The sequence below is a fragment of the Pipra filicauda genome, unplaced genomic scaffold (assembly GCF_003945595.2).
Source record: "Pipra filicauda isolate LSUMZ 115617 unplaced genomic scaffold, ASM394559v2 scaffold349_size1355687_pilon, whole genome shotgun sequence".
NCBI classification, from domain to species: Eukaryota; Metazoa; Chordata; class Aves; order Passeriformes; family Pipridae; genus Pipra; species Pipra filicauda.
In genome coordinates this window covers 957413-983556 of record NW_024104475.1, presented here as the reverse complement: position 1 = coordinate 983556, position 26144 = coordinate 957413, and the positions used below count along the sequence as shown (strand labels likewise).

Sequence of the window (26144 nt, the reverse complement as noted above, 5' to 3'; positions counted from 1 at the left end):
TTTTACAGTGGCTGAAACCTCTCTCATATGACTGACCTCCATCTGTGTAAACATAATGCATTTCAGAATACTGTTGTTCACTCTGCAGTATCACCCTCACAGAGTATCTGCCTTGATGCATTGTAATGGTCATGGCAAATGGCATCTGAGCCAGCTTTGCTCATGAGAAAGGGCCCCAGCTTACAACTGCTGCAAACATGTGGCTAACGAATATGGGTGAAATACAGAAGGTGAAAGAGGGTAGAAAGGAATGGAAGGATTTCAGAAACACCACAGGTACCATGAGGACATCTTGCTGTGATGCCACTACAAATGCAATTTTTCTTATAGGGTGTTTTATAAGATAGGAAGGGCATGTTAAACTAAAGGCTCTTTGACTAAGGACTGAACACTATGTACATTGCATTTCTTTATTCCATATCAGCTATGAAACTGAGATGTTATTGCTTGAATCAGCACTTGTGAAGTGATAGAGAAATTAGCAATGTTGTACCACAGCACCTGTAAGTAGGTATGAGGACAGAAAAGAAACAAACTGCACTGTGTCTTGGGAAAGAAGCGCCTGGCATGGATGAGGAATAAGATGCTGTCACTTGTAGCCCATTCCAAACAGTGAATTTATAGAAGATGGAGAGACTGCATGGCCAAGCTAACAGGACTCTAGGGAGTGTACCGAAGATCTTGCAAGCAGCAGTCAGCAGACAATTTTTCCAGTTTTGTTTCATGGGTACCTGAGGGCCCTGGCCACTTCAAAGCACTGAAGAGATCAGTGTTAAAGGTACCACAACAATTCTGTTGTAAGTGATCAAAGTCTTGTTGATGAGGAACAAGCAGTGAGACAGGTTTATGTTGCAATTCCTGAATCATCACTTTTTGGCGGAAATACTGCCGTTTACATGCTTGGCCCCAACATACCAGTAGTTCTACTGAGCAAGTGGATCCCCACACTGAGGTAGAGCTCTGTTAACTGAAGGGGCTACAGATCCATTTAGAGGAACATATCACCATGGAGGATTAGCATTACGTGGAAGATTAACATTAAAGGAATATGTCATCATGGAAGCGAAGCGTTACCGACATTATCTGAATCATTAGAAAAATGTAGGAATCAAGGATAATAATGTACAATGTATCACCTTACATGAAAGCACTGACAAACATGAATTTTTATTATAACTAAATTCTGGATTTTTGTATCTGAACAAATAGGGAATGATTCCAAATCAAACTGCTGTTGCTGTTTTGTGTTATGCATTTATTTGTTGAACAGAAAAAAATACTATTTGCTCTTTTTTTGGTAATATTTCCTTCGTCACAGGAGGAGATGAAGAGTTATAGAGCACCGAAAAATACCTCGCCATTCATTATTTTATTTATTGTTACAATCTGCTTCCCTACTGATAAAAACTGGGAATAACAGCATGATTGTATTCCTTCGATTTCAGCGGAAAACCAGGGGGCCACCACGGACTGGACAGACAGGAGCCCTGACACACCAGCCTGGAGACAGGGAGGTCCATGTTATCAGCAACTGAGTGTGTGGGGAGACCCTTACGGATAAACGTATCCCAGATCCACAACTTTACCGAGACCCTCAAAGCGACGCGCCGCAGCAGCAGCAGCAGCGCCCCCCCGCCCCCGGCGGCGGGAGCAGGCGGGCTGCGGCCTCTCGCGATGTTACCAGGGGTCCTGCGAGACTCGGAAGCGGCCGCCACCGTTGCCAAGGGCTGCCGCCGCCGCGAGGTGATTCCCGCCGGGAAGGGGGCAGGGAGCCGGGCAGGGAGCCGGGCAGAGCCAGGGAGCCGGGCAGGGGCGCGCAAGGCGGTACCCCGGAGTCTGGGCGGAACCAGGAGTGCGGGGCTCCCGGGGCGGGGGGAGCGCGGCGCGGACGGCGGACAGCCGAGGCGCCCTGGCAGAGCCCGACCGCGCCGTCAGCGACGGCGTGACAGGAGCACCTGGCCAGGTTTAGCTTGTGCCGACGCTTTTGAAAGAGACCGGCTGCTCTGCTCGTACGTGGGTTGCCCTAAGAATGCTGGTTGCTGCCCAGAACTGGTGCGCAGCTGAGTGGCCGGCGATAAAGCTCGAGAGGGGGTAGGAATTCTCTCGCCCTGCTCGTATTCTGGGAACTGCTGTCTTTGGTTTGTTGCTAAAATTGCCACTCCTTTTTTTCGTTGCCCTACTCAAGCAAAGGCTTGTGTAAGGATAAACGGGCCGCTTCTGGATCGTCCCGTGGGCTGGAGGGCGGGATTTGCAGTTGTGCGGCAGTGCCGACAAAATGAGTTTGACCTGCAAAAGACTACCTAAAGTGGGTTTTGGGTAAGGTTTTTTTAGGGAGAAAACCATCATTTAAACGTTGCCAGGAAACTGAATGGGGGATATGCCTGCTGGGGGAAAAAAAAAAAAAAAAGCAAAGCAAACACCAGAAAACCAAACACAACAAACCACAAACCTTTACGAATGTAAGATAAGTATCTCTGTTAGTGATTACATAAGTCAAGAGTTTTTAAAGAAGATATTCTCTTGATTTGTCTCTTTGAAACAATTTCAGTGGGGCTTTGCACCGACTGCTTTCTAGTATCTGGATAATTTGTACTTTTAAAAATGCCTATTTATACCAGAATACTAAGTGATTTTTTTACCCCAGGGGATTAAGATATTATCCAATATTAAGGTTTATATAGACTATATCCTGAGATTCTAATTTATAAGAGGACAGCAAATCAAGGGGGTAAGTATATTACAAGGGATTTGCAGTGTTTTGTTTGTTTGTTCTGAATTTAGTTTAATGCTATTTCTGGTAAGATGATTGAGTTAATATTGAATTATGTTTGATCAAAATAAAATGTTCAGCAACTGCACTACTTATTACAGAGAACTGCTAACTTGGTGAACTATTACTTTTCATAAGAGGTAACTCCACCAGCTGGTGCTATATGGCTTTGGGTTGGGCTTTTTTTGTGTTTTGGGGGGGGGTTGTGTGTTAATAGTGTTTAAGTTTGAAGCTGTGATTGACTGTATTGTCTCTTCCAAGTGTGTATATTGTTTATTCACAGGTGCTTAGAAAGTCTTTGATTTTTTAATTAAAAAAAAGTCAAAGGTCTCTACTAGAAACATATAAGTTAGAACTCCCACTGAGGGTTGAAATTATTCATTGGCATATAATGATGTTTAAGCCCTTAATTTTGGTTAATTAATTAATCAAGATCAAAATCGAGCTTTTGTCTTTTTTTTTGCAACCCTTGAGAATTTAACTGATTGTCTTCTGGACTTGACAGATGTTTCCATTTTCTCACTGCTTCTGCTCCTCCCAGTTTTTCCCAGTAGATGAAGTTTAATTTGACAGAACTCTGTCAGGTCACTGCAGATGATTACCACAGGGAAGTTAAACAGGTCTGATAATTCCACCTGCCCTTTCAGAAGCTGACAGCACTTTCAGTCATGGACACGGCAACAACTCTGAATAGAGGGATCCAAAAATCAGAACTGGATGAGAAGCAGCTGAGAGACTTGTAGAGTTTTCTTATTAAGATACAGTCATTACTCTTGTAAAACTCTCCCTCCTTTTTATTTTTTTAACCTACAGTGTAGTCTTGTGACTATTTGATGGGCAAGTCCTCAAGCAACTACAAATAGGAGTATTCAGACTTTTCTTAGTGTGATATTTCTTTTAAGAATATTGTGCTACAATTTCAGGAGTTTCATTAAAACTGATTTGATTATTTTGTTTTGTGTGAAGTTTCCCTCTCTGATTGTGTCTTTTGGTAGAAAATCTCGTGTTGTTGATAACTGGAAAAAATTGGTAGTTTAAGGGAATTGTGCTTTTCTTAGCATCTTGAGGGGAGGAAAACCCCTAAACTATGAGCGCTTGTTATTCTTCTATTTGTTTTCTACAGATGTCTCACTTTACAAGTGAAGATGAAGCTCTATTGCAGTCTATGCTTAGACAGTTGCTGCAGAGCGTAAAGGAAAAAATCACTGGAGCCCCATCAGTAGAATGTGCAGAAGAGATTCTCCTGCATTTGGAGGAAACGGATGAGAATTTTCACAAGTAAAATATTTTTGCTCTTTTTAGTTTTCTGAAGAAGGTGATATGTGCTAAACTGTATCATTCTTGGGAAACGTCTGCATTTCATATTGCTTTGCAAATATGTATATATTTATATATACAGATAATAATCAACTGTCAATAATCAACTCTCAGATGATGCTAATTTAGAGAATAAAATTAATTTTGCCATTTTTCTGGTTTGCATTTTTTCCCTCCACTCTTGGTAATATATGTTAACTGTAACAGTAATTTATGAGCTGTTTATGAGAGAGGAATTTACAAAACTACCAAGCAGTCAACTGATGCATGTACACATGTAATCTATTAAATGTGCACATGAAGAGGAGCAAGAAGAAATCCTCACTGAAGGCTGTCAGTGGTTTTGACACTTGCTAGACAATATAATCTTGTTTTTCAAAATAAAGTAAATTTTCAGAAGACTGTTTGGCTTTCATATTTGATTGTTCCGTCTGGCCTATATTACTGAACATGTTAATTTTATCATGTATATCATGAACATGTTTGTCTTATCTTGAACTTATCATGAACTGAACATGTTTATCTTATCTTGTTATTCTTTTAATTTATGTTTTAAATAAAGCAGAAATGTATCCTCATCACACTTCTGTTAAATCAGACTTGACAGTATGACCTCATTTACATGGGATCTAGATTTCTGGAGCACACACTCCTCTTTCTGTGATGTTCTAACTTGATTATTTTTTTACTACATCGGAGATTTTCAGTATGCATTTTATGACAAGCCAAGAGACTATCGAGCTGAAATGATGTTGAAGACATTTTAATAAGGCCCAGAGCTCTGCCATGTGACGGCTTCTGAAAAAGCTCGTTCCCTGACAGTTTTTTTCAGAAGTGGCAGTACCTTCATTCTCTTAAATTTATGTAGTTTTTAACATTGCTTTGTCGGTGGTAGAAGTTAGGTAAAAGTAAATAAATGAAATAGAACTAGGGATTATCTAAAATTTCACTATAATTTTAAACCTTTGAAACTTGTGTGCATTCTGAAGATTCTTTAAAACGTATTTTAGCTCAATTTTAATTTGTATTACAAATTGTATTGGGTGATGCTTTTGTTGGCACTCTTGTGAATTTTGAGCACCAGGTTCCTGGGTGACAAGCATGAGAGTAAAAGGACTTGGTTATAAACACATCAAAGATGATGCTAATTGAAAGTTACGTGTAATTTTGAAAGAAAAACATTTTTCCTTAAAAGAAGGTATGTAAAATAAAAAAACTCAAACAACAAAAAACCCATGAAATTACTTCTGTCAATATTTCTTCTGAGAACATAATAGGAGAATAGCCAGGTTGGGGAAGTAAATTCTATAGCTGGTGGAAACGATGCCTATATAGCTTTTTACTTTAGAACAGTGAAACCATGACATCCATTACTTTTTTCTTATATATTTATATTCTTATATTATATGGCGGTCCTAAAGATATTTTCTTTTCATGAGAATGGTTTTATGTTACATTTAATGGAAAATCAAATGATGCTTTAAATGCAGACCATGAGCGTTACTCTTTGGTGCTGGAATAGTTCTGGGGGTATTCTTGTCTCGTTCATCACCCACAGCAGTGCACATTGGTTTTCACGGAAGGTCAGAGAAGTTCTGTGGTGCTTTCTTAGTGAGGCCATTAAGAAATTTTCTCCTTGATTCTTAACTCATGCACCAAGTCTGCAAGCTCCTTGTTAGTACTGTGTGCTTTTGGTCTGTCCAATACTCTAGTTCAGCTTAGCATTTTGATCAGCATTGTTTCTGCTTCATGCTTATTTTGACTCAGTAATTTTACCAGATTTTGAGGCCTTACTTTATCCTTTGTTCCCACTTAGATGCAGAAAAGACAGAAATTCAAGATCCTCAGAAAACTAATAAAAAGGAAAATTGAATTGAGGATTTTAAACTATATAAGTAGCATATTTTCTGTTAGATTAGAGGTTTTTTAACACCAACCCTCATCATACTTCCTTTGTAAGCCCCACCAGATAAGTCTGACTTGATTCTGCATGTGAAGAAGTAGATCTGTCATTGCTGTAACACTGAATTGTTACAAAATATTTCTAAGGAGGAAGAATGATACAGAAGATCTAGACTAGGACATCAAGAAGACATAAACTTAGTGGCATGAATAATGATGTGATTGCTCTGTATTTCAGAGTGCAGCAGTCACTGCAAAAACATATACCCTGTTGCAATACCTATAGCTAACACGGAGATGGAGGACTCAGGGAGAGTCTTTAGTTGGAAATCCAATTCTGATTATTCATTCTTGTTTTCACAAGTTTCTGTGAGCATCTGATCATAAGAGTCCATAAGAGTGCTAATTTCCTTACGTAATCACAGATGGCAGTTTTGTAAGTTTGACTGAGATCTTTTGCATACTGTTAAGACATGTAGAATTTCATAAGCCTTAGATATGCTTATCTGCTCTAATTTATAAACTGAGTTTTCTGTGTTTCTTTTAATCTTGTGTGCATAACACATAAATAATAATACCAGAGAGCTATACTGAAGGACAGTGATATGTTCAGGATGCTCCAAGTAATGTTTCCTTTGGAATTTTAAATTTGAAATTTCTTGATATTCTGTGATTTTTATCTACAAAACCTTACTCTTTTTTCTGAGTGGACTTTTACTGTTTGGTATTGTTTCTTCCTGCAATATGCTGGTAATTACCATATTGAAGAAAATCAGACTTTAATGTGTTTTTGTTCACTGTTGAAGTGTAGTTCTATGTAAACCATGACCTTTTCCTTGAAGTAACAGGTCTGCCTTAGGAGGAGATAATGAATGTTGGTGTCGTGTTGAAAATGTTTCACGGTAAAGTCAAGGATACCTGTTACATTATAATTTTGTGTATTTCTTGCAGCTATGAGTTTGTGAAATACCTTAGACAATATATAAAAAATACCGTGGGACCTGTGATTGAAGAAGAAACAGAAAAATATACTTCTGCTCAAAATCAGAGTGAAATATCTGGCTATGACACGCTTGTCCAACATCTTACTAAGAAGACCCGTGAATCAAAAGAGTGAGTATATACATGTAATTCACAACTCTCTTTCTTCTTGGTCCTAGTCATCCTTTCTCTTTTCCATAACTCATTTTGAAAAAATAAAATCTGAACCAGTAATAATTCTGAACCTGTAACAAAAGTCAGTGCTAAGCAGTTCAGATATTCCCACCTTACATTGCAATTTGTCACACTTAGTCTCACACTGGAATTAAGGTTATGAACTATTTCATAAAAACTCTGATAGCAAATATGTGAAGTTTTTGTAGCATTTAAGATTTTAACATCAGTGGTCATTTTTATGTGTTGCAGAGGAAGAAAACAAAAAAACCAAGGCTTTTACTTTCACCTGGAAAATAGGTCTTAGGGTGACTGTTTTTCAAATTACGCTGTTTGTATCATTTTGTTTCAAGGATCAGGACCTTAGAGTTCTTGTGCTCCTTAAAATTGGTAGAAGAAACTCCAGTGAACTAAATATGTCTGTATCTCATATTTTTAATTTGACAGGAGGATATTAAAGCACAATATGATAATTCATATTTTTGATGACTGGAATAAGTAAAAGTAACCTTAAAGTAAACAAATAATTTGAAATAAAATATCAACATTTTACAATAGGATGTTTTCCTGAAGCATTTTTTATTTTGAATTGTTTCCCTGTGGATATTATTCAATTTATGTAAGTTAGAAAACCCCTGGTTTTGTTGAAAGAAAATTATTTTGTGTGCGTGTCCTGTAATCAAGATCTTGAATCAGGATGATGAGTTCTCTTCTACTGAGTCTGCTTGGGGCTTATAGCAGAAGAAAAATTGGATGTTGAAACTAGAAGAAACATAAACAGTAACAAAAATGAGAACTGTCCTGTTTTCTCAGGGACAGATCCTCCCTTTTGGTGGATGTACATTGTTCTTTCTTAACATCCCAGAACAGAATTATACTAGTGGTATTTCATTGAATGGTTTTAGAAGGACAAAAAAAGGAATTTTATTATAATTTTAAGATACAGTTATCTGAAACATTTAAGGTACATACATATTTTGTTGCGCATTTTGGATTTGCAGTTGGTATTCATTAATTTCTGTAAATTCAGTGAGTTTAGGTCCAATTAGCTTTATGTCATATTCAGTTATTTATGATTTAGCAATTTTTTTTTACATAGTGATTTTTATGTTCTTTAATATTAAAATCATCTTTGCTTTGAAGATACCGAGAAATGATGCATGCTTTGAAGAATGTCATGATGGTTGTGGTAGAATCTTTGATTAACAAATTTGAAGAAGATCGGATGCATAATAAAGAACTGGATAGTAAAACAAAGAAAGAACGTCAGAGTGGCTATTTTACAGACAACTGTTCTGACAGTGACTCCTCGTTCAACCAAGTACAGTGTGTTTTCTTTCTTTGTTATGAAATAAGCATGGTACTGCTAAACTGAGTGAAGATTGAGAACAACCCTAGAAAAAGATTCGTTCTTCCTATCTTCCAAGTTACCTTTCTTTCACTTGCCAACTAACCTTTAGGCAGCATATGCTAGATAAGGTTAATATGATGGCCATCTGCTTTGCAGTACCTATCCAAGTATTGTATAGCAAAAGATAAATTAATGGTAAATGCACTGTTATCTAACTTTTTGTTCATTTAGTTTAGGAACCAAATTACATGCAGTTCATTTCCAGATTACTGCACTATGCTATATTGCTTATTGAATAAATTATTGTAAGGGATTTTATGAAGATACAGGAAACTTCGAGTAAAGCAAAGCAAAATGTGTAATGCTAATTTCACTGTGGTAAATTTAAGTTTGGGCAAACAGCAGAAAACATTTTGAATGTTGACTTTATTGTTAAGTTACTAAAAATGTTGAAGTTCTAATTATTAAAAGTAAATTAGGTATCAGGAAGACTGATGATTTTAATCTTCTACTGTTCAGTTTAATGAAATATACTGATGATCATTTTATAATGTGTGTTGCAGAGTTATGCGTTCATGAGTCAAGAACAATTGCAGCTGCTCACAGAAAGGCTTGACCCTATTCAGCCTAAGGAAGTGAGTTTAAAAGCAGAATGAAATGTTAATACAAATGAATGTTTATGGCATATTGGAGAACAGACTGTATGTACATAAGAGTTGCTGTGTTAATAAGTGGAAACTTTTTTGGTTCATGTATCTTGGCTTCAGTGCAGCAATTGCTCTGCAGTGCAGTATTTCATTGTTTGTAGCTGTGTGGTTCAAAAAGTAGTGTTGCAGCAGGTATCTATTTTTTTTAGAAGTTTATGTACTACAGATTTGCATTTTTAATTTGAAAAAAGTTGTTCTGTGAGAAATAAAGTTTGTCCTGTATATGTGTCCCTTGCCCTTCTTGGTAACTTCCGTACTGCCCTTTGAGTTACCCCTATCACAACAGAGAGATGCCTGCTGATTTGCCGACGAGCTACTGCCAGATGGAATGTATAAAGTCCAAGTTAGGTTTGCTTTCCTGTCAGTGGCAGTATTAATTTGTGTCTCTAACCAGCAATCAGCACCAGCTGCTGCTACTTTAGAAACTTGGAGAGATACCAGTTTGAGCATGCTGTCTCAGTACGGCTTGTTTGGGATTGTCTGGCAGTTGAAAAAAGCATAGTAGGTAGGAACTGGTATATACATTGTGATTGAGTTTTATTAGAAAGCCAGGTGAAAAGTCTGATGCTATTAAATATTGTTAAAATTTCCTGTAGTTTGTTGTAGTAAGATGAAATAAATTACTAGAGATTACAGTCGTCTGTGAATAGAACCGTGAAAAGTTAACGTAAAAATATTTAGAATACAATACTGATGAAAATTCAGCAGTAAAAAGTAATGTCTAATAAGGGGAAGTGTCCACTTCCCTTAACTGACAGATTTAGAGAGCTATATTCGCCGATAACAAAATATTTGATTACAAGAAGAAAGCAGAACATAAACCTTGCATCCAGTATTGAAAACCTATTTAAACTGGTTTTGTTCCTTCCCCAAATACATGTTTTTTCCCCTCAGTGATGTAGTGTTTTGTCTAAATGACCATAAAAAGTATAGCAGAAGATAAGTATTCTAGAATTCCTTATCTCTTCTACAACCAGGTTCTGTTCTTTCTTTCGTTCCTATAAATTATATTGTAAATTATGTATTTGAGAGGTTGCTCTGAATGGACGTGTCGTGTTTGTCTTTTTGACCACTTCAGGTTCGACAAGAAGCATTGCAGATGCTGTGCTTTGCCCCCCCCTCTGATATACTGAGCTCTGAGAATTGGCCAAATCTGCGTAAGCATCTGACGATTTCTCTGTCGGATCCTGATGCAACGTTCAGTGTAAGCAAATGTTTTCTATATAGTTATCAGATATGTACCCATAGTAAAGAGTAATGAAGAGGTGTAAGAAGCTACATATGTATTACAGGTAGTCCAGCAGGGTCTCAAGACATTTTATTATTTGTGTATGGGTCACATAAACTACTTTTTTAAGTGAAAGAACTACATGATTCCAGTAAGTCTTGGTTTAAAGGATTGCAACAGGTTTTCGATAGAATATTTAGGCACTCATTTCCATATCTTTTAATGGGAATGAAGAGGTTTGATTTTCTTATAGCAAAAAGACATGTTAAAAATTGACAAAACTATTCTGTAAAACAGTTCATGTTAATATTTTCTGTTTAAGTCAGGCTTATGCTCTATGATGATGAGAAAATGATACATAGTAATATTACACAGGCACTGATAATGAAAAAAATGGCAGCTGCTTAAGCTGCTTTTAGATTATTTATTATGTCAATTAAAATTAGTTTCTTCTCTTTGAATTTTAAAATAATTACAAAATAGATAGGAAAGTTGCCCCAGCTGTTGTCATATATTTCTCTTTCAGCTTAGTTCTACAGTTTCTTTTAAAACAGTGCTAATTACAAGTTTCTGAGGCGTAATGAAAAAGTAGAATAGCGTTCCTTGAGCTACTTCTTTGTATCTCAGTGAGGCTTTGCATTGGTGCTGTCAGTTAAAGTATTTGAGTAAAATTTCCTTTGGACTGTGGGTATTTCTGTGATGTATGTTTTTATAAAACATATTTAACATCTCTACAGATTTCTGAGTCATATGTAATATTAAGAACGATGCCAATGCATATTAATTATTTTGCAATTGTAGTACACAGTTACATGAGTATTTAATACATTGCTTGCTTTTTCACCCTTAGGAGAAAATTCTTAGGTTCTATGCAAAAACCTTTTCTTCTTCACCATTTAATATGACAAGAGAAGTCTATACAAGTTTAGGTATGTGCATTTAATTATATTTCAGACTTCACGACTCATGTAATTCCTGAAAATCAGTATAATACAGTCTGCTTTGTCACTGTTGTCATGGAGGTAAAGTGTTTTTTTCTTTTTTCTGTTTTCTTTTTTAGCAAGACACTTGGAGTTGTACTTTCTTTCTGGAGAACACTCTCTTCGTATTTCAGCTGGTCTGGATGTATCTAACACAGATATAAATCGTTTACTTAAAAAGGTATAAATGAACTTTCTGTACCTTTTTTATCATTACTGAAACATCATGCAATACTTATTTTTTAATTTTAATAATTATGTTTTCAGGTTCGCCTTTTAAATGAGTACCAAAAGGAAGCACCATCTTCCTGGATTCGGCATCCAGAAAAGTATGTTACCTTCAAAACCATGTAACTGTTTCTGAATTTAATCATTTTTGACATATAATTAGACGCATGTAATTTTAGCAAAGTGTTGATTACAGGATGTACAATGGCTGGTCAGTGACAATAGGGGAAATAAAAATATAGAGTGGGAAAATTAGAATAGGGAAATTGCACAGTAGTCATATTAAGCTGCTTACTTAGCTTTTGAAGTGTTCTACGTACTTCTGAGCAAAAAAATAATGTGGATGTTGTAAAAGTAACAAGAGTAATATTTAGCACTTACAAAAGATGTAATAATTTAGGAGATTATACATGCATGTTAGTTTTATTTATGGTACTACAAAGAATTAATATCCCTACAAGATAAAGTTAATATTGTTGATATTTATGATTTATCTGAACAAGGTTTTACAAGAAGTTTGTCCTGAATATTACTGGTGGAAAGACTTAAATTTTTGGTTTCTGTCCATTTTTTCCTATTTGTGTCATAAGGTACATGGAAGATGTAGTGGAGAGTACCTTGTCACTTTTGTCAGTAAAACACGAGCCTAATCATCCTGCTTGTCCAGATTTTTTGGGTCCCGTGTACTTCTTGGCTCTGCTAGATATCAAAGCAGTATGGTTTAAAAAGTGGACGGTAAGCAAAAAATCCCCAACTCAGCAACTCGTTCATGTCTAACATATATTTTGACAAGTCTGAGTTATGATATCACAGACCTATTGTGTCCTATAACAACTTATACCAGGAACTGTAATTAAGAAAGTCTGAGGTGTTTTTAGACATTTATTTCCACTGCTTTTTAATATTACTCTGTCCCTCAATTTTTGTTCAGTTACTAGTTTGCACAGAATTTCTGAGTATTTCTTGTGCTTTCAGTCCCTTTGGTATAATTGACTGACAACCATCAAAGGATAGAAGTAGTTTTCTGGAAGAAGTGATGAGCAGGAAAGTACAGATATATATGACACACTGCACACAACTTGCTAACTTCCAGTCGACACTGGAACTTTTTGCAGCCTACCATGTGTAAACTTATAATTTAGGATTTACATGGGAATGTCAAAACACATAGTTTAGCATTTCAGTAGTTATTGTTTTTCTGTTTTACTGGATGTTCTACTACACTTTTTTCTAATGTCGTAATTTTTTTTGTCATCTGAAACAAACTGCAAACAAAAGTCTCAGTTGAGTATAATACTGATTTGCATGAGCTGGAGTTCAATACATTGAGTATGTATTGTGCACAGGATCCCTAATAGAAAAGAATCAGAGATCAAAATGTCTGCTTTTTTGTTTAAAAAGCAAAACATGTTTGCAGTTGACATTACATCTTCTTTGTCATTTAAGCATGCATATTACAGCAGAAGAGTGGTACTTAGGCTTTTGGAAAAGAAATATAAATCCTTGGTAAGTACTTCTCTTAATATACTTTATTGATAATATATTCTATATATATTTTATAAATAAAATTTATTGATAGAACAAGGAGTAATGGCTTCAAACTGTAAGAGGGTAGATTTAAATTAGTTATTAGGAAGAACTTCTTTGCTGTGACGGTGAGGAGGTACTGGAACAGGTTGCCCAGAGAAGCTGTAAATGTCCCATCCCTAGCAGTGTTCAAGGGCAGGTTGGATGGGGCTTTGAGCAACCTGGTCTAGTGAACAGTGTCCCTGTCCCTGCTCATGTGACAGTTTGGAACTAGGTGATTTTTAACATCCCTTCTGTCCCAGACCATTCAATGATTCTATGATTTAGCAAGGCAAATTTACTTGCAACTTACTCTTCTTTTACACAATGTGGTTGGAACAAACGTTTTTCCTTTTATTCTGTCCCATATTTGTCTTTCCTTAAATGAATGATTGCAAATGCAGAGAGGGGTATGTGAGCAGCATATTTATATCAGGTGTTTAAGTAGGATTATTATTTATTTGTTTGTTATGTTGTATTCATATTTAGAATTATTAGAATTAGAGTTATTTCCAAAAATGCATAAAAATGGGAAATGGTGCATGAAAAAATATCATAAATACTCTGCTCTATTTGGATTTTTGATGGAAAGAGACTAAAAAAACCACAATTGTGTTCTTTGAGTTGTCATATGAAGCACTAAAGATTCAAAATGTCAGCAAGATAAATCAAAATGGGAAAATATATTCAGTAATATAGATGTTAATCCTGTGAAATATTTTGTCTGGGCAGATCTCTACACTGGGATGGAAATGACTTTTTTTTCAATAAGACAAACGGATACGAGATCCGTTCATATAGACAGGACTTTACCTATGTTTTGTAAAATCTTTTAATAGAAATGAAATATAATGTAAAACATATGGGACTGATAAAATCTTAAGATGGGAGAAATGGATACAGACAACTGTAAAAGATCTTTATTTTGTTTATCTGTATGCATAGAACAGAGCATAGAATAAAGCATGTTCCATGCAACAAAGAGTTTATAATAGAAAGTCTATGAGCAGAATAGTCTAATCTAATATATAAGCACAGGGTAAACACCTGATTAAGTTTGGGTTTTTTTCTTATTGTGCTTGTCTGTATATTTTACTTACACTTGTGAATAAATCTTGGCAGCTGGAAACTGTAATAAATGTAAGTGTTCTTCTCAGATCATAAGAAAACAGAATAAATGAGCTTAATGCCAGCTGGAACTAGAACAATATGCTTTGTGTTTCCTTGCTAAAACCATGCTTATAATTTTTAAACTTTTATATACCTTGGTAAGATTATAATGGTATGATAATGATACGCCACTTCTGCAAAGGTAAGTAATATCACTGTCAGCACCCAGCAACCAAACTTACAGTTTAGTAAGTGTATTCAAGACAGAGTTTTTCTCTGTGGAAAATGAAAATCTTCCATAGTAATGACAATATGGAAATCACAGATTGCTGTTGGCTTCTCAAACCACTTGCATATTCTCTGTACTCTTTTTCATAGATTGTCTTAATGCTTGTCATGTGATGATAATAATAATGTTAGTGTATTTTAATACCCTTTAAAATTTTGCCTCCTGGTGGCTAAGCCATCCAAAGCACCGAAATATGAGGTCATTAAAGTGGATATTTAAGTTCTTGTCTTAAAGGACAGTACTTGCGTAAAGAGAGAATGAGTTTATTGTAAAATATCAAGTAGTTTATTATTTTGTGCTTTATTCCACAGATTAATGCAGCTGTCCAGCAATGTTTTGATTATTTTGAGTTTTGCAAGGCAGAAGGTAATAAAAGTTCCAAAGTCAGTGGCTTCTTCCACTCACAGCACTGCAGTGAGTATCTTTGTACGTCTCGCATAATATGCATATATATCCACATTCTTTAGGTCTTTGAACGTGCTCCCTCGAGAGGAAGACATTGCGTCCATTGTTTTTCTTCCCAAAATCTTATATGACTGTCTTTTGAGAGGACACTAGTAGCAGTGGTTAGTTACTTAAGCTGTCTTTATATACGAAATGATCCACTTGTATTGCAGGTAGTAACTAGGTACTGTGAAGGAAACTAAAAGAGTAAATTTCTAATTTTTTTGCTTTATTGTTAAAGGTGATAAGCAGAATTTTTCTTACACTGGACAAGAATTGCAGTACATCTATTTTGTTCATTCACTGTGCCTCTTAGGAAGATTGTTGATCTATAAGGAAGGCCAGAATCTCTTTCCTGTACAGCTGAAAAATAGAAAAGGTAAGGGGAGGGTTGGAACCTGTTGAGAAACACTTCATCCATACTTGATATATGTTTTCATTCCAATGTTGTGGACATTGTAGAACAACATTCTGTTCAATTTTGTGCCTGGAAGCTTTCATAAAGTTGGTATAGGTAATTTTGAGCACCTACGTAGTTTTTTAATCTTTGATGGATGTGGTTGAGTAGATCGTTTATGTATTTAGTTTTAATTTATTTATATTAATATATTTAATATTTTAATTTCATGTTGAAGGGCAGTTGAATCAGCGTGTAAGTGTGCATAATATTTCTGTCAAACCAGTTGATGTAATTGGTTGGAAGAGAGACATGTCCAGGGACCAAAACTGTTTTTCAGGTGTCAAACAAAATCGGTATTTCAAGCTAATTGCAAATTGAAAACAAGTGCTCTGAGTTTAACCTATTAATTAAGATAAAATAATGGTAGAAGAATAGTTTGGTACCCATGGAGCAGAGGTGTTAATAAGGACAGAAGATATGAGATGGAAGAGCCCTCAGACATCCAAAAAGTCTACCTAGAGTAATACATTGTGCAAGTGTGTGAGGGCACCTGTAGTATACCATTACTTTAGTATCTCTATTACTTCAGTGTAGAATTCAAAACTTTACTGGATACTAATTCTGAGCCTTCCCTTTTGTCCCTCTGGTTTGAGGATCAGGACTTGATACATCCAGTGTAGAGCACTTAAAAGGAACATCTGCTCATATAGTGCTTTTGTTGTTTATGGATTATCTGTATAACGCCATTCAAGCCGTGGATGGTTGTTGCTGCTTTTTTCTCCCCTACAAACGTAACAATCTTGCTATCTGTTTTCTTAATAGTGTCCTTCTCAGCTTTATAGATAGCAACTATTTATTCACAAGTTGTCTGATTTATTAGCATTATTAGATTAAACCTGGAGCAATAGTTCCCAACTTGGATTTAGCTACATTTGTTGGGTTTGTTTCAGACCTGAGAAGGAGTTGTCTGTCAGCCTGTCTTTTTTCCAGTTGTTTCAGCTAATCTAAAAGTAAGATAATGCTTTTTTTCTACGGCCACCTATATTGACCATTCTCAAATATTGGCTGACATTTGTTTCAGTGAAAGACATTGTAAAATTTCACTTGGCTAAACTGAGAGCTAAGATCAAGGCTTGTAAGTTGATCATGAAATACAATAGAGTCCCAGGGACATGCATGTCCTTTGCTTTATTACTTGTACATAGTTGATTTCCTCAATACAGCAAAGCATTCTTTACATATATTCACAAAATCCATTTTATTTGGAAAATTAAAGTTATACTTTAATTTGCAGATTAATTTCCTGTGATTTGTTTTCTTTTAATAGATAGTGTATCCATAACCGATATGTTGGTATTATTTACTCAGCTTATTTATTACTCTCCAAGATACCCAAAGACAGCTTTGACAGCACATACAGGTAAAGGCTTTTTTTTCATTATATTGCTAATATATGTAATTATAATGAGCCATGGGATAACTTATTTTGCAATTTTTAATTTGTGTCTGTTATTTGTACAGATTTTTCTTTTCCTTTCCTTTCTTACCCTTCCTTCCTCCCTCTGTGTTAAATCAGTGCTTAACAAAATTGTAGTTCAGAAGCAACTACATAAACCATATAGATATTTGTGTAAGTTAAAATATAAATAAATATTTCTTGTGTTCACCAGACAGTTATTCTCCAGAAGGTCTTGTTATGGAGATTCTTCAGGTTTTTTGTGATCAAACAGGATGTGTGGCTGAATGTTTATATACAGATGCAGTGATAGATGCCCTACTTCATCCTGTTCAAAGTTTGCTGAGTGGCACAGAGGTTTGTAGTAATCTTCCAAGAAATTTTTACATCTATAGAATATTACCATTTTTCTGTGTAGATTTATTTACTCACATGGTATGGTAGCTTCTGTGGTATTTTTTGCATTAGCTATTGTGGTATGCATTAACTAGCTTAAGCTGTCATTATGATTGATCTGACAAACTTGGTTTTCTTCAAATCTTGTGAATGGTAGCAAAAATTATACTGTAGTGAGACTGTACAAAAATATTGCTTAATTTTTTTTATCGGTTTTGGTTTTTCTTCTGTCATTTGCAATATTTCTTGGATAAATATTTGCTTTACCTGCTGTTTGAAAGGCAACCTATTTTTATTTTTAAATTCAGTTGGCAATTTGAAGTTAAGTGTTCTCAGTATTATATGTAAAATATTTAATTCTTTATGGGAAACTACTATTTTCTGAATTGATAAAAGGAAGAGGGTTTTTTTTTTGTTCTTTTTTTTAAACTCTTCTGTAAGAATTATAAAAATATTGGGAAACGTTGTCTGTCTGTAGGTGGTTGAAAATCTAGTTATAGTCTCAGTCTGTCCTGTTGCTTTTGTTTTGACTGAGATGATTTAATTGATCTAGGTGACTGTAAGTCTCAAGACAGGCTGTGGGTCTGAAATGCCCGTGGAGGAGCCTGAGCTGTCTTACATGAAGAGACTTTAACAGAAATTATTGGCTAAGAAGTTCTGAACTTATGTCCTAAAACTCAGTTTGGGTCCTGAACTTAAATATCTCATCTAGGTTCTTAAATTTGAATTTTGTCAGTAACCTTCTGCTGACTTTTTCAGTACAGTTTATTTTCCGGAACAGATTCTTCATATTAAATCCTGAAAATATTTTTACCCATATAGAAATATTCCAGTGCTCTTTCAAAAGTGTAAACAACCAGTTACAAGTACATATTTTAAAGTATGTATTTCTCTAAATCTTAAAACCATAGTCCTGTAAAAACTTGATCATGCCAATAATGTAACTCTTCTGTGGGCTCTTCTGTACTGAATACAGTAGCATTACTTATACGTTTTATATAAGGCTAACTGTGGATGCTTTTGCAAGACTAACACTTAATGTTGTGTAGTTTTTACTGTACATAGCAAAAACGTAGTGGAAATTTTTTTAAGTACAAAAAATGACCAAGTCTGCATATGCTTTGAACATTGATATCTAAATCTGAAAACAGTACTAAGGCAATACTTTATTGATTTGCTGTCATGGAGGCCTGTGTAATACCCCAGGCAATCTTTGTGGTCTCATGATATTCTAAAGTGTATACAACTCTTTTCTTCTTTGTTATACATTAGTAGTTAAAAATAAATTATCTCAACAATTCAGATCTTCCCTTTTTTTGTTGTTGTTGTTTCTGCTGTGCTCAGCTATCTCTCTTAAGTAGCTGAACTCTTAACAAATTGTAAGCCCTCCTATGACTTTGTAACTGGTCTAATAAAAAAACAGCTCATGTCCAGGAATATTTAATGCAATGTAGCTGCAGGAGGCTGTGTATGTCTTGTGAATCTGGAACGTCATATTTGTTCTAGTGAAAGTGCAAATTGTTTGTATTGCATCTGGCAAACCAAAACTAAAAAAAGATAGAAAAAGAGAGAATTACCCTCTTTCTCTTTTACAAGAATTTGAACTGGTTTTATTTCCCAGCAAAGCCATTGGCACTTCTTAGACACCCAGTAATCCTAGTTCTGGACCATGCCTGTCTCAAAGGGAAGGCTAAGGCCATGCACGCTTCTTTCTTCAGCTGGAGCTGGGGAGTGGGTAGCTCTGGACTTGCATGTGGGGCTCCTTGGTTGTATGGTGGACCTAATGAGCAACCACAATGCTGTTATTTTACATTTGGGTTCTGAGTTCACTTGGATAAGTGCAAGCCTTACTTGCCTTTTAAGCAGAGTTGTATTGTATATCTGTAGGAGAGAGGGGAGGAGAAACTCAGTGAGCAGGAGTTGTCAGAAGGATCAGTCTGTGGGCAGCAATATTGACCTTTTGGACTGCAACCTCTGAGTTGCTGCTGAAGCATACCTGGTGCAGAAGATTGCATTCACATTTTAGATAAACAAAGTATGGTAGTTTTGGTGTTGGTTTTTTTTTTTTTAATTATTATTTACAGATTTTTTTGGTGTTTCACGGAGAAAGTAAAATAATAACAGATTTGAAGGAACAGTGACAGCCCAATATGTTCTTTTCTTAGGACCCTGAAGAATTATACCCACTGACCTGAAAATAAAAGGTCAGGGAGATTTTTAACTGTCTGTCATTGAAAATTTGAACGGAAAAGAACAAGCCAAAATTGTATCTTTCTCTTGGGTTGCCTTGACCCACAAGGATTAATAGTACATTCCTTAGATTTTAAAGTAGGAAGGCTATTTATTTTTCTTCTGTGCACTGTATAAAATATAAAGCTACCTATAAGAGAAGAAGTAGGAGCTGGATTGAATGGTATTTTAAAATAATTTCTCTTGTGAGTCCAGCTGTCATTCATGATTAATAGAAGAGTGGAAAAGATTTAAGCAGTGGACTTTAACTTCAGCAGAGTTGTGCTTTTTTGCCTATTCCGACATACTAAATATTTAACAACTGTTACTGGAAACAGTAGTCTCACCCAGCTCTCTATTGCCTAAAATTCATCTCACTGTTGACTTCACGCTGTTGTCCTGGGTGTTGATAGGGGAAAGCTACCACACAGGACTTCTCACTTTGCAAACTGTCCTCCTCCTTTTTTAGCATGTTTATGCATAAATGCTAGGAATTTGTAGTGTTTCTCAGTCCCTGAGTGAGAAGGGATGCTCTGGGTATCTTGATTGTTTTACTGAGGCATATGGACAGGAACAGTTTTGCCCAGCACCTTTAGGACGCTGCATTAAGTCGTACAGAACTACAGCTGCTGTCAGGCCCTTGGCACATCTCTGTCCTGTTCTCATTCCCTGCCTGTACTATGTCATGGCAGCAGTGAAGCCCACTGTCCCATTGGTCTGAATCTTGACCTTCAGACATGGTTTGCTTCACCTCCATCCTACCTTTTCACTATAAATCCAGTTGCATGGTGATCATTGGGCTGTGTTTGATCCTGGTCACTGTGTCTGGAGTTGACTCTAACTCACCAGCTTGTTTTCCTGGCTTAACCTTGGATCTCCCCCATCACTGTACAGGGAATCTGAACTGGTAGGTGCACCAGGTTACTATCACTGGACCTTGACTGGGTATGGTGGGACTGCCTGCCCATCTGATGGCGAACAAGGCCTTTGCCTGCCTTCTTACCATGTTCAGCTCCTGGCTTCTTGTCCCTTGCAGAGCTTCCTGACAGGTTCTTCATGGAGCACCCAGTTCTGCTTGTGTACCTATGGAGTACTGACATCACTTATTAATAAGCAATGGCAAATTTAACATTAATTTGGGCAGTGTATTCATTAGTCATGATAACCATACCAATTAGTCTGAACACCAGTGTTAAATGTTCAAGTCTGCTTGATTACAGCGTAATTGTTTGTTATACAGTGCTGCGAAGTGAATAAGAAATTGATAGAGGACTATTTCTTTACCCCAGTGAGGAGGCTTTCCTCAAGCGAGGTGGACGTAGAAGATCTTTTTGGGAACTGGAATTCCATTTCTAGCCAAAGAGTTGCCAATGCATCAAGGAGGGAGTTAGCATGTTTCTCACCTTGATTCCACTATTGTTCTTTCACCTTTAAATGGCATACCAAGAGCCTTTCCACATTCATGGTGGGAAGGGGGAAAAAGTTTAGAAATGCCTGTTCTTTGTATCTGTGCAGTCTTGAACTTCTGCTGAAATGATTAAAAGTGGCATTTGGGATGCAGATTTCTCTGATGGCATTTGAACATAGGCTGTTTACTTACTATGTTTAAGCCTTAAGAAATGATTAGAAAGGTGACCTTCAGATACCTAAGACAGACTTGAAAAAACAGCTTTCACAAAAACATTAAAATTAAAACTTCCTTTTTTCTCTCTTCCAAATAGGTGTGTATAAATTGTCTTGAAGCCACTTTGTTTGATGTAGCTGATATTTTGGCAAGGATTACTGCTTCAGAAGATGGTCTTTCTCTTCTTCTGTATGGAGAAAATGAAAAAAATTCCAAAGATAGGTAAGAGAGCATTAATGAATGGCATTAGTGAGCACTTCTATGAATTACATTATTCTTATAGACATATTTTCTCTTCTTTCATTTATCTGTAATGTGATACATTTTGTTTATGTTTGGAGTAACGTATCTGATTATAAAGTAAAGTACTAAGTGTTTCGGAGAATGTATTATGAGAGTATTTATGTGTAGAACTGGATGAAATGACAATGTAAAGAAATACTTATAATAAGGGAGATTTCCATGTTTTACTTATTTTTCTAATTCATGTGAGAACTTTCATTTCTCTGAATGTAATCCCAGTAAATTCATGGTGCTACTGTTCAGACCAATGGCCTCTCTTTTCCATTTTTCTTTGATTTTAGAATAAATATTAAAATAAATCAAATTTATTGAAAGAATAGATTTAATGTAGCATTCACTTCTCGATATAGCTAGTAGAGACCGATCCTTTATAGGAAGCTCCCATGTGTAGTGTTGTGCCTCATTTAGGATCAGTGTGATCCTATGGGTTGTATATTGTTGGCTGATGCTAACACTTGAAACGGCAATAAAATTGAGATGAGCCTTTGAAAATAGGTAAGCTGCAGGTCCTGAAAATGTTTGGACTGTATGTCTTCTAAGTGGAGAAGTCTCAGAATTATGTTTTTAAGGGGGTGGTAGTAAGATAGCATTTTGGAGAAAGAGTTGTCCTTGGCATTACAAATGTAGAATACTTGAGAAGGACATCTTGGATAGGAAAAAAGAAGAAGAAGGACAAATTTTATCTTGTAGTGATATACTTAACACTGATTAAGCAGAAGGAAAAATGATTGTCTGGTTACTCTTCAAAATTGGACTCCTCTAAAACACAGTCTGTGTAGTTCATGGTCATGTGGGCTGGATGGAAGACAATGGATGTATTTTTGCATTGTGTAGACCTGTTAGCCAAAGTAAAATCACTTGCTGTACATTTCTTCTGACTGGTGTAGCAAGCTATAGCTTGTCTCTCCATAGTGGGTCATAGTCTCTTTCTGTATTTTCTTTTGCCATAGAAAAATTTAAAGTAGTTTAGTCAGAGGATTTGCTTCGAGGATTATTGATTACTGCAAAACAACATTTTAAATGTGTTATTTTATTTCTAGTCCTACAGCTGCTCATGTAATTGTTCAGTTCACAAAGAAACTTCTTCATGATGACCTTTCTCTTTTATCTGGATCCGAGCTTTTGCCAGTTGTTAAAGGAGCTTTCATTTTTATATGTCGTCAAATGTACCGAACTTGTGAAGGCCTGCAGATGTTAATTCCTTATGGCTTGCATGAATCTATTGCAGAGGCCTGGAGAAAGGTAAATCTTGCTTTTGGATTGGGGAAACTAGAAAAAATCTTACACTAAGAGGTTCGACTTGTGTAATAGTTGTTCTTTGCTTCAGGTTGAGTATATTTAAGTAGTGAGATAGTACTTGAAAATGTAAAAATTAAGTTCTACTTTTCAAACTTTCCTTCTGTATGTAAACCTAACAGAAGCTTGATTTGAGAATTCTATGTCTTAAGATTAAAAGAGGAATTCTAAAGATGCATCAGTAGACCTGTCATTCACTGTGCTTGGTGCTTGAGGTCACTTGATGTCATGATAACCACTGTCCACCAGAGATCTCGTTGTCACTCTTGGTTTGGGATATTTTGAAAGGAAAGACTACTGAGATGTGCTCTTACTAATTTTTGGTAAACTAGTTGGTTACAGTGAGAATTATGGAGAAGAAAATGTAGATTCCAAATATTTGATTTAAACAGTTAGGCACCATAGAATTATCCTCAAAAGAGACCATAATGCGAAGTGCCAGGCAGGAGTTCTTGTCTTACCTGTGTACAGATATCTTATGAAGTGTAGACTCTGTCTTTCAGCTTTGGTTTGATTGCTAGTCCAGTGCTTTTTCTGCGGGCAAGAAAGAACTTGGATCGAACAGTTCTGTGTATTCTGCTTTCTGTTATCACAGAATCACAGAATGGGTAATATCGGAAGGGACTACAGGGGGTTATCTTGTCCACCCTTCCTGCTCAAGCAGGGTCATCCTAGAGCATATGGCACAGGATTCTGTCCAGACAGTTCTTGAACAGTGACAGAAATTCCATGAACGCTCTCTGTGTTCATGGTCACCTGCACAGTAAAGAAGTTCATCCCCATATTCAGGTGGAACTACTGTACATCAGTTTCTGCCCGTTGCCTCTTGTCCTGTTGCTTGGCACCACTGAGAAGAGCCTGGTTCCATCCTCTTGGCACCCTCCCTTCAGATACTTATGTACAGCCTCTTCTTGAGGCTGAACAGGCCCAACTCCCTCAGCCTTTCCTCATAAGAGAGATGCTTCAGTCCCCGTATCATCTTCAGTGCAGTTATGAATTTACTGAACAAGGTATATGGATCTCTGCCTTATTCATTATACTTTCCTATATGCAGTGTGGAAATTCTTATGTATTATAAAAGTTTACTTCAGATGAAGAAATGACAGCAGTTCCTTCAAATGCAGTTTTCAAAAAGTTCACAGTGAAGCAAATTTAATAAAAACATTTGAATCTAAAATAACACTGGTACCATTTAGGTAAAAGTAGCAAACAAATCTTCAGCTTTGGCTTCCAGCTAAACTGAAAGCATATTTAAGCTATAGATATTAGGACTCTTAGTGGAAGACCACTGCATTGTTCATACTGAAAAATGGAACCATGTTTTTTTTTTTTTCCTCTGGTGACTCTAAAGTATTTTCTTAGAGAAGGATCAGACCAAGCTGGGACAAAGAATTGGCTAAAAGACTAAGTTTTTTTTTTTTTTTCTGGAGGCAAGGAAGCAGGAGGGAAAATGAATGCAAGGTAAAGAGAATGGAACAGCTATTTTTCCTGTCACATGTTGTATGCTTTTATTATGATTAGACATTTAAAAAGTACAATCACAGCGTAAACTGAAGCAGAAAATATCAGAAAGATAGAACATAAATAGAAGAGACTTAAATCACCAGCTTGTGGGTATTTCTCACTGCTTCAAATATGAATATTGTCACAAAGGCATACATTTTTATTGCAAATAAATATATTATTAATTAGAATCGTAATTATATCGCAGTAGACTATGTTTTTCATCAAAGAATGTTGGTTTTGAAACTTATAATCTTCCTTACATTGAAAACTGGAGGGTTTTTTCTTGAATTAAGGAACTTAGTTCACTTGAATCATGCTGTAATTTACATAACTCATCAATCTGTTCATCTTTTATGCTTTCCTATTGTGTAACTAGTCAGTCTTACTTGAACTAAACCGTTGCTCTATTTAATGTTTATCGCAGGCAGACTGTTAAAAGCTTTTGATGGGCATTTCCAGTTATTTGCTCTAAAACGCATTTACACATATGCAAAAGACTTCTTTGCACATTAAAATCCTTTATTATGGTATAGAACATTATTTAGAGGAATTGTCTTGACACGTACAAGATATGTAGACTGAATGTGTTGAATTAAAAAAAAAGAATCATTAACTGACAAAATGCCATTTCTATCCATCACTTTGGTGGTCAAATTGAGACTGAAGTATCAATATAGTCAGGACTTCAGGAATCAACAAGATAGTTCAGGAAAGTTCCATTTGCAACTCCATCATGCTAAAGTTATTTTCTGTCATTGTTCAATTTTAAAACACCTGCAGTTTATAAAATATTCTACCATTTATAGGGTAGCAAAAATGGTGGACTTTGATGGACTCTTTCCAAGCAGTAGTGTCAATTTTTAAATGACTAGACTGGTAATGTGTTTTCTTTTCATTTACGTGTCTCTTGAAGTTTTAAGACTGACAGATAAACAATTTTTTTCTTGGCAGATTCTGATGAATCAGATTCTGGGACAGAATTTATACAGATGATAATAAAAGGGGAGCAACAGAGCTAGTACACTGAATAATTTAAAAGAGGAATCTTTTGTGGATTTATTATGTCATGTTTATAAGACAGTAAATTAAGGACTGCTAACTTTCATTTGAATTGTGCAATTTGATTTTTATCCCTAGAAACATAAAACAACTTAAATAATTAATTTAAAATATACAATGTCTTTCACACCAAGTATTTTCAAGTATTATTTAAACCATAAACTTCATCAAATATAAAAATAGGTATATATATTTATGTCTGTAGCTCTATCTCCATACCAATATAGATAAATTTATATAATTTATAAATAAATAAAAAGTGGCATAATAAATAAATTTGATGTTGCATTGTCGACTCCAGAGACTGTTATTTCCATTTCCTGTGACAGAAATGGAGTAAGGAGTTGTGTTTGATTTTTTTTTTCTTTTTTTCTTTTAAATACCAGTTTTTGCTTTGGGAATCTCCAGGTGGGAAGTAAAGAGGTTTTATTTAAGAATTCTAATAAAAATTTTAAAAATATACTAGCTTTAAAATTGTTTATACCCAAGGAAGAAGGAGAAAATAAGCTTGTCTGGAATAAAAAATGTAGTGGAATAGTGTATTCTGTGCCAAAGACTAAACTAAAACCTGATCACTGTTATTTTTTTCTTTAATATATAACACGAGAATTAGCAATATCTGGAGTTTAAAAATAGTGTAAATAAACAGTAAGGAGGTACTTATTTATTTTTTATTTTACAGACAAATTTGCTTTCAGAAAGAGTATCTACTCCTGTAGCTGGTGCAGACTCGACTTCATCAATAAGTCTGGAGTCAAAAAACACGTAAGTTTATGCTTAATTTATGTACAGGTACAAGTGTGAACAGACACTGCTTCTTTAACCACA

The 26144-nt window shown here is 35.7% G+C and overlaps 1 protein-coding gene across 4 annotated transcripts in view; it reads left to right on the top strand.

The window, feature by feature from the left end:
* Nucleotides 1–1549: 1549 nt before the first annotated feature.
* TBC1D32 (TBC1 domain family member 32) overlaps nucleotides 1550–26144 on the top strand; it is an 80056-nt gene continuing 55461 nt past the window's right edge. The window contains exons 1-18 of one of the 4 annotated variants that reach the window (XM_039384372.1): nucleotides 1550–1743; nucleotides 3894–4048; nucleotides 6941–7102; nucleotides 8288–8465; nucleotides 9059–9130; nucleotides 10281–10406; nucleotides 11281–11359; nucleotides 11491–11591; nucleotides 11678–11739; nucleotides 12229–12373; nucleotides 13085–13144; nucleotides 14915–15029; nucleotides 15289–15426; nucleotides 16775–16867; nucleotides 17118–17260; nucleotides 21250–21374; nucleotides 22496–22697; nucleotides 25999–26081. In XM_039384372.1, coding sequence (XP_039240306.1) covers nucleotides 1675–1743; nucleotides 3894–4048; nucleotides 6941–7102; nucleotides 8288–8465; nucleotides 9059–9130; nucleotides 10281–10406; nucleotides 11281–11359; nucleotides 11491–11591; nucleotides 11678–11739; nucleotides 12229–12373; nucleotides 13085–13144; nucleotides 14915–15029; nucleotides 15289–15426; nucleotides 16775–16867; nucleotides 17118–17260; nucleotides 21250–21374; nucleotides 22496–22697; nucleotides 25999–26081 — 2108 coding nt within the window. In that variant the 5' untranslated portion in view covers nucleotides 1550–1674. The other 3 variants (XM_039384370.1, XM_027751773.2, XM_039384371.1) reach the window with 3 other exon arrangements.